The sequence below is a fragment of the Lipophrys pholis genome (assembly GCF_963383615.2).
Source record: "Lipophrys pholis genome assembly, chromosome: 14".
NCBI classification, from domain to species: domain Eukaryota; kingdom Metazoa; phylum Chordata; class Actinopteri; order Blenniiformes; family Blenniidae; genus Lipophrys; species Lipophrys pholis.
Window position 1 is genome coordinate 28,398,110 of NC_137633.1, and position 19,741 is coordinate 28,417,850.

Consider the following 19,741-nt stretch of genomic DNA (forward strand, 5'->3'; position numbering starts at 1 on the left):
TGCCAAGGCCTTCCTTAGGGGACATATTATTGCTTTTTCAAGTGCCAGAAGGAAGACCAGGGAAGAAGGAAGACCAGGGAAGAAGGAAGACCAGGGAAGCCAAAATAAGGAACTAGAGGGTACAATAAAACAATTGGAACAAATACACAAAAAACCTCCCTCCAATGATATGTTAACTCTGCTTATGAGAGTACGGCGCGAACTAAACAGTCTGTTCTCCGACATAAATTGAGGGCAACCTAAGATTCTCAAAACCAAAATATTATGAACGTGGTAACAGGGCGAGTAGATTATTGGCATTCCGCCTGAGAAAACAGCAATCATCATACAAATGCGAAAAATTACAATTTAAAGGACAAAATACTTTCATTTCATAAACCTGATGAAATCACCGATTGTCGAATCGTCAGAATCAATGATCAAAGATTTGGATGAACCTTTAAGAGAAACTGAGATTCGAGAAATTATCTCAAAACTGAAGAGTAACAGAAGTCCTGGCCCAGACGGGTTTGTTAATGGATTTTACAAGACTTTTAAAGATGTTCTTTCCCCCCTACTATTAAAGGCCTACCATTATGCACTAGAATCTGGGACCATGGCCCCAAGCTGGAATGATGTAACAATAGTAGTAATCCACAAAGAGGGCAAGGATCCTACAGAGTGTCAGTCATGTAGACCCATATCACTACGGAATGGAGATTTATGTGTATTGACAACCATCCTGGCAAGGCGGCTAAACAAGATTAGCACTCATATTATACACCCAGATCAAACTGGCTTTATTAATGGCAGGTACTATGGTGATAATATTCGTAGATTGCTGAATCTAATGACATATTCACAGGATAACAATATGGAAGCAATGATCCTATCACCAGATGCATATAAGGCGTTTGAACGAGTATCATGGCCATTCCTTACTCAAACTCTAAAAAGGTTCAAAGTTGGACCTAATTTCTTATAATGGATACAAACATTAATTCTCAAACCCACAGGCCTCGGTTAAAGTAAATGGGCATAAATCAAATGCCTTCACCTTACAGCGCGGATGCAGACAGGGATGTACATTGTACCCTTTACTATTTGCATAGAAGCACTTGCTCAACTCATTAGAGAGGATGTTAAAATGTAAGGCCTGATCACAAAGGATGACGATCATAAAATATCATTATATCCAGATGATGTCATATTTATACTGGGACAATACAACATTTGAAGGAGATCATTGCCAAATTTGGGTATTATTCTGGTTATCGAGTAAATTTAGACAAAACTGAGGCATTGAGTATAGGCAATAGAATTCGAACTGGATTCATGGCAGACAGTGGTTTTAAATGGCCTTCAGGAGGCATAAAGTACCTTGGCATACACATTCCCCCTGTATTGACATCTATATGACACAAATTATAAGAACATCATCAAAAGCATTAGTGATGACATGGATAGATGGGCTGCACTACCTCTACCCCTAATAGGGCGCATTGAGAGCATACGGATCAACGTATTGCCTAGACTCTTGTAGATATTTCAAATGCTCCCATTGGAAGTACCCAAATCCACCTTTGATAAATGAGACAGGTTGTTCGTAGATTTATTTGGCAGGGTAAATGGCCGAGAATTAGACTTAAAGTCCTGCAACTTCCCAAGAAGATGGGTGGCTTGGCCCTGCCAAACCTGAACCTGTATTACTGGGCAGCACAGCTGAAACCATTAACAGGATGGATCAAACATTCTGTAGATACAACAACCCCAATGCCAACAATCTCTACCTGTACTACCTTTCCTTGATTGTCTCCTAAAGACATTTAAAAAGGGGGTATGGACCCGACACGCCTTGAAAATTTGGAAAGAAATACAAACTACTTTTAACCTACCTAAACTCCTCTGCTCTGTAATGAGCATTGGCTCTCTGAAGGATTTCCCACCTGCCCAACTAAAGAGGTTTTAAAACAGGGTCCTCACCTGGGCTTCAGTACATCAACTATGTGAAACAAACACCTCAAGTCATTTGAACAACTACGACATGAGTTCTCCCTTCCAGCTACAGACCTTTTCAGATACCTACAATTAAGATACCATCTATTGAAACATAAGCACGGGAATAAAGTGGTTAGTCCCACAGGAGTACAGTCTAGTATACAAGACTGGCAACTGGGTAAAAATAGTGGAAGGGTGATCTCATGCCTGAACCAGAGACTCCCGTCCATGAACCAGACCAATTCAGAACTCACTAAAGCAAAATGGGAAGCTGAATCGCACAGGAAAATATATTAAGAAGATTGGGAACAAAGATGGTCTACAGCCCATCGCATTACGAATGCTAATATTTGGAGAGAATTTAAATGGAAAGTTGTAATAAGATATTTTCAAACCCCACACACACAACTGCAAAGATGTTTAGAACACGGTCCAAAAAGTGTTGGAGGATTAGTAGGGAACCATGTCCATATATTCTGGTCATGCTCTAAACTAGAACCGTCCTCGGAGGAGGGCTCTAAGGCCCTTAAAGAGGTGTTTTGTAGATAACCTACTCTCGGAGGCTCCAAAAACATATTTTTTATAAAAGATGGAGCCCCATGATGAAACTGCTCATTCAATGAGGAGATCCCCCCCCCCCCCATTTCATTTGATCTCATTTTATTTACTCAATTATTTATTTATTTTTTTCCATTCTCTTCCTTTCTTTACTTATTGTTTTCCTTGTATTAACGTAACTTATATGTGCTTTAAAGTACATGCTATTGTTCATGTAACACACCTGCTGCATGACTACCTTAATTCACATGTGTAGTTCCACTATAACCTGCTGTACTTCCATCCATACTGTGGTGAATTGTGAAAGAGATGTTTGAATTGTTAACAAAAATAAAGAAGTTAAAAAAGTTTAAAAAGCTCTTCTTTTTCCCGGTTGCCTAGATTAAAAAAAATGTTTTAATGAAAGAATAGACAGGAACCACAAAATGACACAAATAAGTGGAGAAAGTAGGGTTGAATTTAAATATTGAAAAAAATACACTCAGCTCAACTTTACCGTGGATTCAGTCTTTCTTTCACCACATTTGTCTGACGGATCGTCTCCCGTCTGAATGAAAACCGACTCGGCTGGACGTAAGAGGCTGAAGCCTTCAGAGAAAATAAAACGTGTTTCTGCTGTGCTGTTGAAATCCACTTTAATCCTTTCTTTTTTTTTTTAACTCTCAGAGGGAATAATGAACCTTTCAGTTGGGATCACAAGAGTTATTCAGCACCTTTATGCAGTGAGAGCTGATGAAATGACGTGAGAGTGAATAAGAAGTTTGATCTCCACCTGGAGGAGCCGTTCGACCGGACGAGCCTGCTGGATCACACTTTCAGCCATTTTCTTGAGCATGTCAGGATGTTTTGCAGAACTATTCATAAAAGCTGCTATTTTTAAAGGAATAAATCATTTTCAGAGGAGATCTGAAGCTTAGACGTGTTGTATCGTTTCATTCGAAGACATTCTGTTACACACAGAGCACAATGTGTGACCCCCCCCCGGGACACCGGACACTGAGAACATCTCTCCTGTGTGCAGTACATTTTTATCCCCGGCCGTCTCGTAGAGCTCGGCGGGGCCCATGAACCACACGGTCACTGTGGCAGCCGTTTGGGCCACTGGCGTCCACGGAGGACGACACACTGAACTGACCAGGCTGCTATTTGGATTGTATTTTAATAATATTCTCTTTTTCATGTCAGATTCTTTATTTTTTTTTATTTTCAGTGGAATAAATTATCTGTCATATTGATTTGTGAATTATTTTATATTTACTCTGATGAGATTCTCTCTTTATATTACTTTAGTTCAGACACTTCCCAGTTGGTCACTGTATTTTAATGTTTGTGTGGAACTGAGATGAGGATTTTCTGCACAGCTTCACAGTTTGATAAGAACGTCTGGTGGAAACATCAGGAAGGTTTCAGAGGAGAGTAAACACCAGGCCAGATTCTGGAGATACGAGAAGAAAGTATCCGACGTGGTTCTGAGAGTCTCGGCGGAGTGAAGAATGAAGTAAAACTTTCTCACGGAGAAGTTGTGGAAGTCTCATGCCAGTTTGTTGTGGAGCGACCTCTCGGTTACTAATCCATTAAACTCCTGTCTGACGTCCATGAAGAGCAGATTTATACGGGAAGTATGTTGTGCAGCTTCAGCATTCGTCTTCCAGGATTTAGGAAAAGGTTTTTTCTGAACCGGTGAATGTTCAGGAGGCGTCTGGGATGATTCTGTTCATGTGTGTGTTAATTACCTCTCTCGAAGTCTCTGAGCGTCTCCTCCTGGAAGTCCTTGAACAGATCTAAGCGGAATCTCTTCTCTAAACCGTAGCTGTAGTATCTGAACAGACACTCCAGTCCGTACCTGCATGAAGAGGAAACATGTTTACGCTGATGTTTATTTACCCTGACAGGATGTGATGTGTTCTAATCACTTCATCTCGTATCAGATTAGATTTTACTACCATGAAGCTTGTAAAAGCACCAGACAGACTGGTTTGTGAGCAGCTACATAAACAGCTGGTGGTTGTTTCACACACGTGTTCCAAGGGTCACAAACATGAACTGTTCAAAGGTTCAACCTGCCTCGTTTCAGGTTCTTTCACCATGATGAGACACATTTATTCTCAAAAATTTGATTTTTAAAAAAAATGATTGTTTCATTTTTTTTGCAAAATTTATTTCTATTTCAATCTTTGCAAATTGATTATTTTGTTGTCTACTTTAAGTAATTTACTACTTTATTCTATATTTAATTTACTATTTCATTGTTTTAATAGAATTTTAAGATCAATATATATATACTTTATTTTCCTTTTGTCAGTCATTTTTATTATTTCTATTGGTAAATATTTTTAAAGTTATCTACCATTCTAATTTGGTTTAAATTATTTGGTTTTACTTTGCTTTTACTCCGTGTTTTATTGGAATCATAAATGTTTTGATGCTTTTTGGTGTCTTAATGGTTACATTTATTTATTAATACAGTTTTAATTGATTAATATTACCATTACTGTTCCAATTGTAGTTTTATGGACCAATATTCCACTGATTTCTCGCTCATTTGTTGACATGTTATTCGGCTATTTGGAGAACAGTACATTGATGCTGGTGTTAAATAACAAAAAACAGATTTAGCATGTGAGCGTCTTGATCTTTTTGAGTTACTTGTCTGGATCAGGTGTGTGGAACATCCAAGTGAAAAGAAACAAGAAATAATTCATCCCTGCTTGACGAGAGAGTCAAAGATAGATCTGCACGTCGTAGAAAACCTGAAGACTCTTTCTGGAATCCAGAGCAGATCTGGAAAGCTTCCTGTTGCTTTTACACGTTGTTGCCCTGCAGGTTAGTCTTCGCTGTGACCTTTCCTCCACAGACTGACGAGTACAGCCTCTCTTGCTTTCCTCACCTGTAGTTATCTTTGGCATCTTCCAGCGCGTACTGTTTGAACTCCTCGTACATCTTCCTGTTGAAGTTGTCCCTGAGGAAGAAGGACCAGAACCTGAAGAGAGTGTTCATCTCCTGAGACTGTCCGATCCCCAACCGTTTCCTCTCTGAAACAGCAGCAGCGTCACATCAGTTAATAAAAACCTCCAGCGTGAAGCTGAGAGCAAGCGACTGAGGATCGGTGTATTTGCTTACCGTTAAGGCAGCGTCGGCGGTACTTGTGGTATCCCTGCTGGGTGAAGCCGTTGTCCCTCAGCAGCTCGTGGGATGGATGCCAGAACTTGGGCAGAGACTGAGGGGTGCAGCCATAACTGCCCGTCAGCGGAGCTCCTTCAGAGGGAGACGCATTGGAGCTGCTGCAGTGGGAAGCAAAATACATCAACTCACTGCAGGATTCAACACATCACACAACTGATCAAGTCAAATATAAAAACAACAGAATACTAGAATACGTTCAGGTGATTTCACTTCACAGGTTTGTGTTTTTTAGTGTTGCTATTTTTACTCGGCTTTAATTTTTGATAATTTCATACTTATTTAAGACGATTTAGATTTCATCTGGGATTAATTACATCTGTCAGTGTCAACGTCTGTCTGTCCCTCTGTCACTCCTCTTTCTATCTCTCTCTTTTCATTAAATACCTTTTCATGTCAAACTATTTGACATGTTTCCAGAATGAGTTACAGTATTTGGGGCATATCTTCATGCTGAGTCGTCCAATTAAATGATTGACATTTGACTTGATGATAACTTATCTATGTAGGCGACATGAAGAAGGAGAGAAACCTCGTAGCATCTTCTAAACATGTTGAGAGATCACACATGAAGTCACTCAAGTGTCTTGTCCCCTCTGGCCCTCAGTACTCTTACCACTTATTTCATATAAAATTGACAGTGTTGGAGAATTTGTTTTGGTTTGTTTTCCTGCTGCGAGCTTCATCACACTGAGCGATTATAGTCAAGTCAATAAAAGAGGCGGTTGAAGGCGAGTGGTGGTACCTGATGGAGGCAGAGCGCGGCCGGTGCTCACGGGAGTCCATCACCCAGCCGATGTGAGCCTCGAGTGGAGGGTTGGAACTGTGGCGGGTCTTCTTCTTCCTCGGCGTCTGCAACAGACAGCAAAAAGTTCATTTTTAAACAAATTATTTTTAACAAGGTCATATAATTCAGGCAAACAAGTGCCATTTCTACGTTTCTTTAATACCCAATACTGGAAATACAAAAGAAGGTTGATGATAACACTACTTGCTACTGCCACGTCTTACAAAAAATGCTCTGATCAAAAAATATAATCAATGTTTTCTCTTTGTAAAGTCTTTCTGTGGACGAAATGGACCCACTTCTGTCCCACACGACTCTCGTCTGTCTCCTCAGGCTCACCTGCCCATCGATGGCGCCGCTTTCCTTCATGACGGGGTAGAAACGCGGCGTCTTGTTGGGGTCCTGGCGTCCGGGGGTGCGAGGCGTGCGGGGGGTCCGGGGCTGGTGGGAGCTGGGGGACTCGGGGACCGTTTTAGGGAGAGAACGAGCCATTTCAGCTCCGCTGTCCACTGAGAACACAACATAAACCAAAAAGATTGTATCATCTTGTTTTTTTATCAAATCATCACAACACAGATCTTTCTCCTATTAAACATCTCAAAGGTGCAAAAAAGAGCAATAATAACTACTTATAATAAGTTGCTTCTATCTATCTATCTATCTATCTTTCTATCTATCTATCTATCTATCTATCAATTAAGGAATAGCATAATAGAAATATAATGTAACTGTAAAAAAAAGTAAGATATAATACATTTTTGAGCAAACTCAAGATGATCACCTCATCTTTTGCATCGTTTTGTGCATCAAAACAAGGATTCTCAACCTTAAGCTGAAACAGGGTTTTAGGCAGTCAGTCGTCCAGCCGTCGTTTGGACGGTCAATTTTCAGAACAGACGACAGAAAAAATAGCAGACGAGTTGCTTTAAAGGCATCTATGTATATAATGGTCATCACTACGGTCACTGTCTAATTTTGGTTAAATTTATCTTTTTTCGCCAAAATATAGCGAATTGGCGGCTCGAGTACATAAATCTCAACTGACTTCCGGTTTGTATTACTCCGAGTAACAAGCAACGTGATTGGTCAATTGACACCATGTGGTCTCTACATTTTGAAAGGTGGCCTCTGATTGGTTCGTAATTCTCCGACTCATTCTGATGCCTTTAAATGCTGAAGCAGAGAGGATTTTGCTTTTCAAAATGCTAAAGAATTATATCTGCAGAATCCACACACACCAATTCTATGGCCCTATGATCGATCTAGTTTTTCATTTCCAAAATATTGATACGTTTGGATAACTGCATGAAAATTCATGCTTTTCATTGAAGAATAAAAAAATCTTTGCTGGGAAAATGCTGATTTTGATATAAGTATTGACAATCGTGCTTGTTCCATCACCAATTTCCGTGTGGCTGACATTCTAAAGCAGGGGTCTCATGCTCGCGGCCCTCAAGACGATATTTTGTGGCCCCCACCTTGATAAGAAAGTATAATTTTAGTGCGAACCCGCGAGGGGAGTGGACCTCCGACGTTGCCAGTCATCCAGCTCCTGCCTGCCGTCCTTCCACCCCGGTACTTTCTACCATCTACAAATGCCATGACCGAGCATAAAAAGAAAGGCGACCGCTACTGGTTGTAGCAAACGCCTGAAGTTTAACGAAGTGATGTGTGTTGATGCAAAATGCATCAACCAAATCAGATCCAGGGGTTTAAAGTACAGGAGGTTCCATGCTTTATTGGACGAATTGGAATGAACAATTTCCCATGTATGAGGGAGCACTCAAGAACTGAGCTTATCTTTTATGTCTGCTGTAAGCAGCAAAGGCTTTTATTTTGACACTAAAACCAACAGGAACACCATGGCAGGAGGACACAAAACCCTCTTCACTCCCGGTTGCCAACTTACAACTAATTAACTAAACTAAACTAGATGAACTAACTACATGAACTAAGGAATAAAAACACAACACAACCATTACCAACACTACAAACCTAATATAACCCCAATAATTACATCTAAAACACGATGAACAGAAACTCCCATAATGCATTGCAGCGATCAGCTCTGTGACGCTACATATTATTAAAACGGTGGATTTAAGCGGGAGAGCAGGTTTTTAGAACCATGAGTGTGAGTAGTGTGGCTTTCAATGTCATTTAGATGTTGTGTGATTCACGGTTATTAGATTTAAGAGAGCATTTGCCGCTTCCTGTGGCTGTGAGATCCAGCTGCAGATCCAGCTGCAGTGAGCTGCAGATCCAGCTGCAGAGAGCTGCGGCGGCAATTCCACGTTCTTCACGCCACTATTGTTGCGTAATGACGTTACAACCCTGCGTCGTTCACAACCCCTACATTTAACTCTCTGTAGTGGGACCGCGCGACCCAGTTGGTCTGGGTGTGCTTTGCCTTACCGTACCGTACCTTACCGTACCGTACCGTACCTTACCTTACCGTACCGTACCTTACCGTACCGTACCGTACCTTACCGTACCGTACCGTACCTTACCGTACCGTACCTTACCGTACCGTACCGTACCGTACCGTCCGGCCCACCGCGCTCAGGGATGTACTGCAGTGGGACCGAGGCTCAAGGAGCCGCAGCAGAGGGACCAAAGAGCCGCGGGTTGCCGACCCCTGTTCTAGACATTCTGAGGGTCTCAACTGCTTCTTCTCTCAAGACAAATGTGGCTCAGATATGTGAGAAGAAGAGCTGCCAAGTCTCAGGGAGGAGGCAAGAGAACCCATGTTCAGAAGAACCGTTCATGGTCTTCATTCAATGTTCCATTAATGTTCAGGACTAACGTGTTCAGAAGAAATCATTAAAACTCTTCATAATGACGTTGGAGGATTTGTTGTACAACTTTTTTTGTGGAATCCCTGATGCGGTCCCGCCTCACCCAGACTCTGCCTCCAGCCCCCAGGTCAGTTGAGTTTGAGACCCCTGGTCTAAAGTCTTGGGACTGAGCTAAAGGAGGTCTGCAGAGAACAAATAAGATCTGACATTCAAATAAAAACTAATAAAGAGGATAATAGAAACTATTTCAGAGTTCAGAGTCGACAGCTGATCAGTTCAGGGTGCATATAGAGGCAATGTGGCAACAACTGGGGGCATAAACAAGTACATGTAGTAAAGTATGGAGTCAAGTACAGGTACAAGTACAAGTGAAAACCATCACCAAGGAAAAGAAGCTATTACCTTAAAAGAACAAAGACAACTTTTTATCAAAGCAAAAAGGTATATTAGACGCATCAGCAAAAATGTACAGAAAAGGAAATATATTACTTTTAAGACGCAAAATCTACATGTGACAATGTAGTATTTAGTTGTCCAGAATGCATTAGTATGATCCATTTAAGGTCTATCTCTATCTTTTTATTTTTAAATAGTGACCCCCTGCCCACAAGTCACCGACCCCCAAAATTTGTGACACCCAGATTTTTGGGACGGACACCTAATCCTAAACTGACACGCAGCAGCAGCAGCAGCAGCATTAACCAAGTCAAACAGAGGTTCACCTGTTAAGGCAGGAGGTGGGACTTCCTGGTTGGGGTGGACGGGCACTTTGGGGGTCAGGGTGTCGAACTCGTCCTTGCTGATGACGTTCAGCTTCTTGAAGTTCTCCACATCCTGCTAGAGAACAGAAACATGGAACAGGTCAAGAAGAGTCCGGCAGGCCAGCTGAATCTGAACTGCTCTAGTTTATACAGATTTCACACTTAACACCCATTTTTCCTCTCAAAATCTAAACTTCCTTTAAAGAAAATCAATCTTTAAAGTCACTTTTTAGAAAATCATCCATGATTGTGACATTAAGAGTTCAAGACCAAAACAAAAAACTGGTAGAAGGTTCTCTTGAATTTATTTTTCGTGGGAGAAAAATAAAAGTCATGTAGCAAACAGAAAAAGAAAAAAGCAATAATTAAAAAAGGCCTATCATCACAGGTTTGTGTCAGAAACCAGAACAGGGAAGCTTGCTGATTCAGTCAGGTTTTTGGAAAAACATTTTGTTTATGGCTGTAATTCTATCGTTAAACAAATTTTAAACATGTAGGGTTAAGTGACTTGGTGCTGTATCACCTCATCTTTACCGTGCGTGCGTGCGTGCGTGCGTGCGTGCGTGGGTGTGTGTGTGGGTGTGTGTGTGTGGGGGGGGGGGGGGGGGGGGGGGGGGGGGGGGCAGATAACGGATGAAGAAACAAGGCTGTGACACACAACAGATGTGCAGCAGACTCTGAACTTTACACGTCAGCGTTTGATTGAGAAAAAGTCTATGGCCTTGGTGAAGGTGTGTGTGTGTTCAGGCGTGACATTTCTCACATGTGGTGACGACTTTATTGACGACCTTCAAGCCCACAAAGAGCTGACGATGCTGAACTTTGTCTTTCATGCAGCATTTTAACAGACTGAAGTTTTCTGCTTTAATAGCAATATTTACTCTTTAAAGTTTATCTCAAGTAGGAATTATTATTTCACTCATCTATGTCACATTTTTTCTTCACGTCAAACAGTTTCATCCTGCTGTTGTGTTTATTGTAGAATTAAAAAGAAAAAGATTTTGGCTTTAAAATGACATTTCATTGTTTTGGTCATGACTTCAAAATATAGATTTCTCTTCACAAATGTCCCCAATTAGTGCATTTATACTTTCTTATCTGTCATATAGAGGGATTAAGATTTATTAGGTCCTTAAATGTAATATAATGAAGCAGTTGAGAAAAAAGTTGGACAAAAACCCGATACGAGATGAAGTGTCTCTTTCTCCTGCAACACGATCCAGAGCTTCCAACTGGTGCTCCACACATCTGCTCCCCTTATAAATTAAAGCAGCATGTAACCTTCAGTGGGTGTCAGTCGCTGCAGCTTCCCCAAAAACCTTCCACTGAGTTCTAGAAGCAGCTGTGCCACACACATGTAGTCCGCAGGCTCGTGTAGTGGGCGATAAATAGTCCGTTTATTTTTGGGACCGGTGCGCACAGTGTGAGCTTTAACAACTCTGTCACAAAGTCTTAAAGTCACAGCGCTGCGAGGGACGGCAGCTCTGGGCTGCAGTGAACTGGAGGAACAAAACCAGGATAGAACTTTTTTCTTCCGACTGTCAGAAGTGAAAATCTGAATGTCTGAAAACGGCCTAGGGTTTCAGCTCATCTAATCTAGAGTCAAAGTGTGTGAGAGTGAGTGTGTGTGCGTCGGGGGGTTAACCATAATCTGGTGTCTTTAACCCCGCACCAGAAACGAGAGCAGACACACCCAGTTAAAGCTAATAAAGCAGGAGCCTCTGAAATCAAAGCACCGGGCAGTTTTCCATGTCTGCTTTTAATTCTCGAGCATTTTATTCTGGTTCAAATGTAATTTTAACATCCTGAGTGCAGGCAAAGCCCCGGGACCCTGCGATGAACTCTAGCGCCTCCTTAAGAGGGTCCAGGACCGCAGGTTGTAAACCACTGTTAAAATCTAATGAGTTTATATAGCCACATAACAAAACAGCCAGTTGTCTGTATCTTTATAGTACAGAAGAGTTTTAGGGCCAATGAAGAAAAAAACCAAATTCAGAGGCTAAAAAATAAAAAAAAAGGGTTAGACGTCTGTCCATCCCTCATCATTTGCCCATAGATGTGAAATCACATTAAATCACTTAATTCTGACTATATATATACACTATAGTGTTGCTTACTGCTTATGGACGTGATTTTACACAGGATTTCCTTGATCAATAAGAACATTTAAATAAGCAGCCGTGACTTTGTCCTTCGTATTGGACCAACTTCCGCGACGCTGCTCTGTCTCTTCTGGTCCTGGTACTGATGATAACTGTGTTCCTCTACAGAACCAGGCAGCAGCTGCTCTGTCTCTTCTGGTCCTCATACTGATGATAACTGTGTTCCTCTACAGAACCAGGCAGCAGCTGCTCTGTGTCTTCTGGTCCTGGTACTGATGATAACTGTGTTCCTCTACAGAACCAGGCAGCAGGCTGCTCTGTCTCCTCTGGTCCTGGTACTGATGATAACTGTGTTCCTCTACAGAACCAGGCAGCAGGCTGCTCTGTCTCCTCTGGTCCTGGTACTGATGATAACTGTGTTCCTCTACAGAACCAGGCAGCAGCTGCTCTGTGTCTTCTGGTCCTGGTACTGATGATAACTGCACCGTGTTTATGAGAGACATTCTGTCCTGAAGCATCTTTTCATCACTTCATTAAACCACCTGCGAGGCATTTTGTAGAAGCAGTCCCACGCTGGCATGTGGAGGGACCGACTTTGTAAAAAAAAAACGTTTTTTTCCACCGTGAAAAAAAAAACTCGACTTTGATTTTCGACTTTTTCTGAAGTGCATGAAGGTTTGGTTTTGTTTTAGCCTCCAAATGTTTTTCTTTTTCTTCAGTGGCCCTAATACTCTTCCGTATTATAGTAGCATAACATCTCACACATTGAACAGCAGATATCTGAGATGGAATCAACTATTTTTAGTCGATTTTTGGGGGATTTGTGTGTCCGTAGGAATCCTCATGTTTGATTGTTGTGTAATAATGTAAGAAAGTTTCAAATGACCCATTTTGGACAAATAAAATCACCTTCAGTGTAAAGAATCATCAAAAAAATTAAATTGATATATATATATATATTTATATATATATATATATATATATATATAAAGTGAGGTCGTTTTTTTTTTTTTAGCCTTCTGCATTATGACTATAAAGACAAACTGGATCCATTTCAAGGTTTACTGTCACAAAAAAAGTTTTTTGTAATGTAGTTCAACTTGAAATGTTTATGTGCAAGGAAGTGAGTAAAAATAAAGATATAGAATTCGTAGACACAAACTCGGCTTTAGATTCATGATCATGTCACTGTGAAGTTTTGGTCTGGGACTATTTCTGTGCAGCTCTGCAGCTTAACTTGGGAAATCACCCCATTGACCTACTGTCACAGAGCCCGACTGTAACTGGGCAAAGCTGAAGCACTTGGAGGTCAGAAACCCAGAAGCTGAGCACCAGTGTATGTGTTTATGTGCACCACGTCCAGTCAGAATCAGTGTGAGCTGCAGTTTCTGGAGGAAGAAAACGTAAAGTGGAGCTCAAATCTTTTACTTGTTAGCCCAGAAGCTAACCTCCGCTAACATCTGGAGGGGAAGATCAAGTGTTTGCTCTTGATCTATGTTGGCTAATCTCAATGCATATTCAGCCATGCTTAAATATTTATTGCACTTTAGATAGTCTTCTGTTTGAATGGTACAACGGAAATAAATTTGCCTGAAACAATGTGAGTTGTTAAAAGTGCTTGTGAACCAACGACCCCCGTTAAGACCCTCGGCTGTGTCCTCACTCCGATCAGCAAAGGTGGGCAAAGTACAGGAGTAAATACAGGAGAGACTGACTGAAGGAAGAGTTAACATGTGGTTGGAGAACCTATTGAAGATGTTTGTGTGTTTTGAGGAGCTGTTTGGCTGGTTTAGTTTCTCAGACCTGGCAGCCCTGCAGACAATTAGTAAACTCACTTCAGTAACACTTTTCTGCTTGTGTATTTGGAAAGAGAATTGATTAAATCCCCATCCTCTCTGTTGCAGTGAAGTTGGAGTTAATCATTTCTGAACCATCAATGAGGAAGAAAAACAAAGTAATGGTTCATAAAACTCCTAAAACTTGAGTGGGCTGTAAAGGCGCCATATGAAGAAAAAAGCTGACTTGTTCAGGCATGCAGGACATTTACATTCTCGTGCTGCTGTGGTTCATTTTCTCAGTGACTGCTCCATTTCTAACACTGCAGACCTGCTTCAACACGACACGTTGGTAAAGTCTTACATCGTTTAAATCACCTGTCAATCTCAAGAGGGAAACATGTGCTGAACTAAAGGTCAAGGATTTGATCATGACTCGACTTTCTCGCTTCAGCTAGTTCAACCAGAAAAAAAATCTAATTATGGGAGATTATTCACACTTTGTTTTTGATCATAATAGTCTAAACTTCCCTTTAAAAACTGTTTAAAACTGTGTCATTTAGCCTGTCTGTCAGAAATTCAATGACAGGCAACAGAGTCTTTTATTTTCAAGTTAAACCAAAGCAAGCAAGGGGACCTTTTCTATTTCCTGAGAGAATTCAAGCACAGCTCAGTCTGGAGCCTGAGCCCACCGAGGGCTGCAGCCACAGATGCTAAAGAGATCCATTCAAAAGGTGAGCCAAAGCTTGACTTTATCAGGAATATTCAAAGTGTTAAACTGTACATATCAAAGAAAACAGATGAGGAAAACCTCTGTGTGCTTGTTTACGTTGTTGAAAGTGAGCCTGTGAATCTTACCTTGTTGCACTCGATCTGCTCCTCCCCCTTCCACAGGTCCTGTTCGTAGTAGTACAGCCCGTCGTTGATGGCTTTGGCCAGGTCGGTTGTCAGCTTGGCCCGGGACTCGTGGTTTCCTGTGCGGTCGCCGCTGGGGTGCTTGCGGAGGTAAGGGGGCGTCTGGGTGACAATGAGGATCTTGTTGACGTCCTGGTCGTCCAGCTCGTAGTCGGAGTCGTCGTCGTCTGACCAGTCAGTGAACTGGTTCTTCCTGGGCGCCATCTGCTCCATCTCCTCATCGAACATGAAGTCCAGCTCCTCCTGGTCGGGCTCGGGCTGCTGGCTGGGAGGAGGCAGCGGCTTGCCGTCGCCCTGGACGACACAACACACACCAGACCATCAAGAGGAGACGCACTGAATTAGAAACACCTTTACTTGCTGTCTTGATGAGACAATTAAAAACAGACGCAACCATCTGAGTTAGGAAGACTGAAAACTGGGAGATTTCTATTATTTTCACACCGTCACATTCAGACCAGTGAAGATAAACAGCAGCATGTTCTTTGTTTATAAAAATTCAACAAAACTGCCAACAGAAATTTAAAAGGTTTGTGAAGTTACACGATGCTTTTTCCCCTCATACAGACATTTTGAGGGATTTACATTATATATAGACTTTATATAAGAAGCTGCTCCTCAGTCTAATGTTCTCGTTTTTATTCTCCTGAATTCTAATATCTAGTGAGAAATAGTATTTGGTGAGATACTCGCTGCTTTAAATAGTTTAAATAGAGGAGGACGATGCTTTATAATCTGGATGTTAGTGGAGGAAGATGCTCTATAATCTGGATGTTAGTGGAGGAAGATGCTCTATAATCTGGATGTTAGTGGAGGAAGATGCTCTATAATCTGGATGTTAGTGGAGGAAGATGCTCTATAATCTGGATGTTGGTGGAGGAAGATGCTCTATAATCTGGATGTTGGTGGAGGAAGATGCTCTATAATCTGGATGTTGGTGGAGGAAGATGCTCTATAAACTGGATGTTGGTGGAGGAAGATGCTCTATAAACTGGATGTTAGTGGAGACAGATGCTCTATAAACTGGATGTTAGTGGAGACAGATGCTCTATAATCTGGATGTTAGAGGAAGATGCTCTATCATCTTGATGTTGCAAAGTATCAAAAAAAGCTATTAAGTCAACAAGAGTTAATGAAATTGCAACAGACAGACAACAGGCAAAAATTGCTTCAGCTAATGCTAAAGCTCCCAGTTTGCTCAGATAGCAGCTCTACAACAGTTTGATAGCACAAAAGTAATCAGACCGGGGCTGAACAAGTTTGGAAAATAATCTAATTGCGATTTTTTTCCTCAATATTGCGATTTAATATGCGATTATTTTTTCAAGCTCCTCTTCTCATGTATTTTTGAACAAACACAAGCAATAAATCAATGTGTATTATAATAAACAATATCAGATTTATTATACATAAATTGTTCTTTCTTAAAGGCGAGGTTTATGTTAAGATAAAGTCAAATGAAGCATGTATTAATATGAAAGACTGTTTATTTATCTTCTACTTCAATTACATAGTAAACTTACTAAGTACTGTGACTTGCAGTGTTGTAAGCGTTCACCACAACAAGCCAACCGCTTCCATTGTGCTGATCAAAGCCCTAAACCAGGCTGGGTCACTATACTAATGCTGCGCTGGACATTAAGGACTTTGAGTGGTTTGTTCATCTACACTGCAGTAGGGAAGCACCGAGCCACGTTTTTTGCACTTCTGATCCAATCCCGATACTTAACTTTGTATATCTGCCGATACGATTCTGACACCAGAGCGCTGTTTGCTTTAATATTATTATTATTATTATTATTATTATCATTATTGTTGACTTTAAATGAGGCTGTAATAAACTCCTCTCTACAGTAAGGTATGAATTGTACAAATATATGCAAGTATTCTCTAACTATTTTTGTTCCATGTGGACAATGTGGGGGTCTGCGTGACATCATCATCTCATAAGAAGCTAGCTCTACCTTTAAAACCTCAGAATCACTTTATTAATCCCTGGGGAAACTATAAAATAATTTTCAGGGAGTTTAGCGTGGAGTAGGACGCAGCTTCACGGAGGTGTGAATCGCCTGCTACAGCCTGGAGGAGCTGCTGGTCGTTGTTTTGATGCCGCGGTCAGTGACGTTCTCCTCGGAGAGCTGGAGTTTTAAAACGGTGACGTCTGTTGACAAAGCGACCGCCTCGCTGTACAACTGCTTTGCTAACCTCCACATTGCTGTGTTGCTTTGCTAACCTCCACATTGCTGTGTTGCTTTGCTAACATCCATGTTGCTGTGTTGCTTTGCTAACATTCACTGCTACCATCCACGTTGCTGTGTTGCTTTGCTACCATCCACGTTGCTGTGTTGCTTTGTGGTGTTGTGAGACTAAAATCCGTCCAAACAGCAACATGTTGCCATGAAAAGTTGGATAGCACAGTGCTACTTCCCTAGCCTGCTCGCTGGCTGCAAACTGTGGAATGGATTTCCTGCCTCATTCCTCCTGGTCTCATTGAGACCCGCCTCCCTTCAGGAAATCCAGTCCACAGTTTGCAGCCAGCGAGCAGAGCAGCAGCAGGGAAACACTGGGGATCATTTCAGCACCATGAAGCAGACCAGGATCATGGATCAGACCAGGATCATGGATCAGACCAGGATCATGGATCAGAAATCACCGCAGGTTGGAGCGGAAATTTCCGATCCGTGAATTACGTTGATATCGGAACCCGATCCCGGATCAGATCGGCTTCGTCCCTAAAAACCACTAGCCTGTTCGGGCAAGGTGGGCAGATGACAGGCGCAGGACTCGCAAATCGTCACGTGACCAGATCACGCCAGCAGTGAAATCGCAGCCCTTGCGATTAGAAAATCCCATTTTATCATATCGCGATATTATCGCAAATGCAATTAATGGTTCAGCCATAAATGAGACAATAAAAACTACAGTAACTCATTTCATTCCACTAATGGATTACTGACGTGTTCCAGTATTGAATTACATTCCATCATTCATTACGTTGTCGCTGTGTCAAGCATTTAAACTGCATTAGATTCAGACACCAGACGTGTGAGGTGAAGAGAAACGTGACGGGATGAGAAGTGAGTGAGAAGCAGAGGGACGGAGAGGCAGAGAGGACAAGCTGAAATGAGCTGCAACAAGCTGCAAGAGAAGGAATTACTCAACTGCAGAGGGGAGGTAGTCGGGCTGGAGGGCTGAGGAGGGGGGAGACGAGCAGACAGCACTGACTTCAGCACTGACATGCTGCCAGCCCAGAGAGGGAGACGGGGAGGAAGGAGGAAAGAGGAGACAATGGAAGAGGTGGTGAGAAAACAGACATGATGGAGGAGATGAAAAATGGATTCATGTACTTCCTCTCTCCGTGTGCTGCATGAGTAAAAAGAGGCAATGATAAGATGAGCAGAATACCTAGTAATCGTCTACATACTCAACAGACTTTGGGTTTTAACAGTAACTTCAACCTCTTTGTGCTGCATTAAGATCAATGGAGTTATTTTGGAGCCTCTAATAGTCAGAATATAATCCTGGATTTAGTGAATATAGGTGGGAACTAGGAAAGTTCCATTTCCAGTTTCAAAGCATCCAACATTTATGAATGATGAGTTGTGACCACACAAATGAAGCAATAAGATGAAATGATGCACTGAAGCGATTATGTTTAGATGTTTCAGTTTTTCTGTGGCTAAACATCATCATAGGCTCGGCTAAGGAAGTGTGGTTATCTGTAATTTGGCATCACTAGGATATGCCATTTCCAGAATGACATAAGCTCCTGAACTTGTTCCACTTTCCCAGTGGGAAATTCCCAGTGAGGCGGCGTTGTGGCAGGAGATTCATGAGGCTACATGCACAAACGTGTTCTTACCTCTTGACCCTGATCAGAACAAACATGATACCATACCACAAAAATCAGCACCTTTTGAAAAACCTGATCTGTATATGCTGTCCATCCATCCCTCGTCTACATTCATTGATCCGATTCAGGGTCTTGAGATGCTGAAGCTGATCCCAGATGATTCTAAGTGAAGGCGGAATACATCCTCTACAGATAGATTACATGCATAGATTACTTGTAATCTGTTCTGTGTTTTGATAAACTCAAGTTATATATTTGTATTGACATCGAGGACTGCTCAAATTTCCTCCTGCCAGTCTGCAATGCGAGTATGCAACGAGAATAAAGACTTATTTAATCTTTTGTTAGACCCAGTGCAATGTGGGAACATTACCAATTTAGTAACCGATGACCTTGAGTTTCTTTTATTTGAGCCCATTTAGTTCCAGTTGATGTCTGAATCAAGCAGGGGTCTTCAACGTTCTTGTATATCAGAGCATCTATCCTTATTTCCCCGATCCTCTAAATTGAACAACCCTTAAACCCAGACTGTGAAGAGATCCTCGTCACTAACACTACCTTTGCCTTGCCGGAGGGCTGTCGGTGGCGTTTCTCCACCTGGATCCAGGTGTCGGGGTCCAGTTTGGGCGTGGGGACGTCTTTGGAGTCGTTGGTGGTCTGAAGAGACCCTCGGCTGGAGGGAGAGGTGCTGGGACCGGCTGGGTTCAGAGGCTGTGTGGACTCGGCAGGAGGCTCCTTCTCAGGCGGTGAAGCTGCAAAGTCAAACACATGGAACACAGTGAGCAAAGCTCGCAGACTGCACCTCACAACACAAGACATTAGTAGCTACTTGAAGTGATAATTTAACACTGGGCTGTGTTTATTTGGGATTTTTCAGGCGGATTGTAAAATGATAAATAATTCTAATTTGTAAAGATGTAAAAAGAGAAGGAAGGAGTTTTGTAATCTGAATACAGCTCACTGCCAAAACAAGGCAGTGCACGTCTGCTTCTCCTGTGAGCTGTGTGTATGAGCTTTGAATATGAAACAAATGGA

At 41.8% G+C, this 19,741-nt stretch overlaps 1 protein-coding gene across 9 annotated transcripts in view; it reads right to left on the minus strand.

The window, feature by feature from the left end:
* The window catches only part of larp1b (La ribonucleoprotein 1B), a 45,418-nt gene that overhangs the window by 5,601 nt on the left and 20,076 nt on the right, over positions 1-19,741 (minus strand). For 4 of the 9 annotated variants that reach the window (XM_080479761.1, XM_080479757.1, XM_080479760.1 and 1 more), the window contains 9 exons: positions 19,265-19,458; positions 18,016-18,093; positions 14,797-15,147; positions 10,023-10,137; positions 6,842-7,011; positions 6,461-6,567; positions 5,656-5,816; positions 5,423-5,567; positions 4,269-4,378 (listed from right to left, as the gene is read on the minus strand). In XM_080479761.1, coding sequence (XP_080335887.1) covers positions 4,269-4,378; positions 5,423-5,567; positions 5,656-5,816; positions 6,461-6,567; positions 6,842-7,011; positions 10,023-10,137; positions 14,797-15,147; positions 18,016-18,093; positions 19,265-19,458 — 1,431 coding nt within the window. The remainder of the gene's footprint in view (positions 1-4,268; positions 4,379-5,422; positions 5,568-5,655; positions 5,817-6,460; positions 6,568-6,841; positions 7,012-10,022; positions 10,138-14,796; positions 15,148-18,015; positions 18,094-19,264; positions 19,459-19,741) is intronic. The other 5 variants (XM_080479763.1, XM_080479759.1, XM_080479762.1 and 2 more) reach the window with 2 other exon arrangements.